The 2,253-nt window shown below is 27.2% G+C and overlaps 1 protein-coding gene across 1 annotated transcript in view; it reads left to right on the top strand.

The window, feature by feature from the left end:
• Positions 1-2,253, top strand: part of LOC107015940 (probable peroxygenase 5) — a 5,101-nt gene that overhangs the window by 2,217 nt on the left and 631 nt on the right. The window contains exons 4-5 of the mRNA XM_015216392.2: positions 1,411-1,505; positions 1,710-1,835. Coding sequence (XP_015071878.1) covers positions 1,411-1,505; positions 1,710-1,835 — 221 coding nt within the window. The remainder of the gene's footprint in view (positions 1-1,410; positions 1,506-1,709; positions 1,836-2,253) is intronic.

Here is a 2,253-nt window from a genome sequence, read left to right as displayed (position 1 = left end):
GGGTGTAAATAGAAAAGAAGTAAAGGAAAAGACAATAGCTCGTAGATGATGACGACATATTCATCTGAATTTATTATTTTTAACGTAAAATATATTTGAATTTGTATCGAAACTCTTAAGGTTAGTTGAATCCTTCATCAAATCGAAAATCTAAATTTACCTTTTACTCTACTCTTTGGATTAAAAAATGCACTTCATAACAAGTGTTGAGTAAGTAATATATTTGTGGATTTGGTCAAATTTAATAGATTTATTTTAAATAATATATTCATGTTATTAAATTTATTTAATATATATACACATTAAATATAGATTCAATTATTATAACTTAAAATTATCCTTATAAAATTCTAATTTTATCTATTCATGTACTCGTTCGGTCCACAATTGTTTGTCAGGGTAAGGTCATGCACCTTCTCAAGGAAAATTTAATACAAAGTGTAGTTTGACTAATATAACCCTACTATACCAAGAGTATCAAAAGTCTACATAACTTTTCAATTGAACAAAATGGAGTAATTATTAAGGGTAGGATTAGAAAAAAATAACTATTTATTTCTTGATTGTTTAAATTGACAATTAATTTTAAACATCTATTTTTAGTATATCTGTCAAACAATTATGGACGGAGACAGTATTATTATTCTCTAAAATGTTTTTGTAGAAGTGGTTTGCATGGTTAGAAATGGGCCCTAATGTTGCCAAAGTGGAGCAATAGTATAACCAACTTTTTATAGAAGTATGGTATTTCAAACTTATAAAAGAAAAAAAATAGATGCTTAATATAAAAATGACACGAACAAATCGAGAAATGATTCTATCAAGATCTCTTTTATTTAAATGAATTTATTCTCCTACTTTTTATCTCCGAGTTGTGCACAATTATCCAAAGTTACGTTCACATATATATTATAAGCCAAAATTAAATTATATAAAATACTTATCATGTCATTAGAAAAAGCTTATCTTGCATGCATGTGTTTGATCAATCAAGTCATTATTTAATTCATTTGAAGTTTAATTTTACTGTGTTTTCTAATGTTAGATAAAGCTTCTCCCTTGCTTCAGATGAATTTTAAATTTTTTCATATTTGATCGGTCAAAAAATTAATTAAATATTTTTCTAAGAAAACATTACACGAGTGTCATTCTACATTAATTATATCATAGTCTATTTTTATTCAATACATATCATCTTCACTCCACTCCCACTCCTGTAGCTCCGATTCACACCGTATCGATCCACACTACCTCCACGTCTCATATATCTGTCTAAATTATATACAAAAATATTTAAAATAACATTGTTTATTAAATGTTACACAAAATATTACTATATAATATGTTTAAGATCACAAATTTCAGAATTAATGCGTTTTTTTACCGGTATAATATTGAATAATAATACAGGGAAAAGGGCCTTCTTTACTCTTTCCTATTGAAGTGAAAAACATCAAACTTGCCAAACATACCAGTGACAGTGGGGTCTACGATAATGAAGGAAGGTAAACACATTCCTCGGAATAATGGATCCGTCTCTCTATTTTATTTTATTTTTAAATATATCGAATTAAAATCATTTATTACGTTCAGAATTTGAAATTATAACGTAGCTAATTAAGTTACAAGTCCTCCTACATTATATTATACATTTTAATTAATAATATTAAAAAGCAGAACTAAAAATTGTTTTTTTTTTCATTTTGAAGATTTGTTCAAGAAAAATTTGAAGAGATATTCAGCAAACATGCACGTTCAAATGGAAACGCATTAACAGCCCAAGAATTGGATGATATGCTTAAGGCAAACAAGCAACCAAATGACTCTAAGGGATAGTAAGATTTCTTCCGTTTTTATTTTCGTTTGAAAAAAGATTCATTTTTTTTAGAAGGAAAAAGGTTCAAATATGTCATAAAACGTTAAAGAAAAGGTTCATCTATTTCATCTGTTAAAAATTTGACTTATCTATGTCAATTTCAGTTAATAAATAATGACATAGATGAGCCTTTTCTTAAACAATTTGTATCTTAGTTTTTTGAATTTCATATTTAAATTATCAAGTGAGTTTTCTACATGAATATCATCAAAGGTTTATCGAAATAATCCTCAACTATCAGTTGTTCACCCTTTTTACTTGAACAATCACCCTCGTTCATGTAGGAAAAGTAAACAACTCATATTTTGATGTTGGTTTCGATAAATATTTGATGATAATTCAAGTAGAAAACTCATAGACCCCCCCCCCCCCCTTTT

This window comes from Solanum pennellii, chromosome 4 (genome assembly GCF_001406875.1).
Source record: "Solanum pennellii chromosome 4, SPENNV200".
Classification (NCBI taxonomy): domain Eukaryota; kingdom Viridiplantae; phylum Streptophyta; class Magnoliopsida; order Solanales; family Solanaceae; genus Solanum; species Solanum pennellii.
Note: the sequence above shows the minus strand (reverse complement) of the source record. Positions and strands in the feature narration are given on the sequence as shown.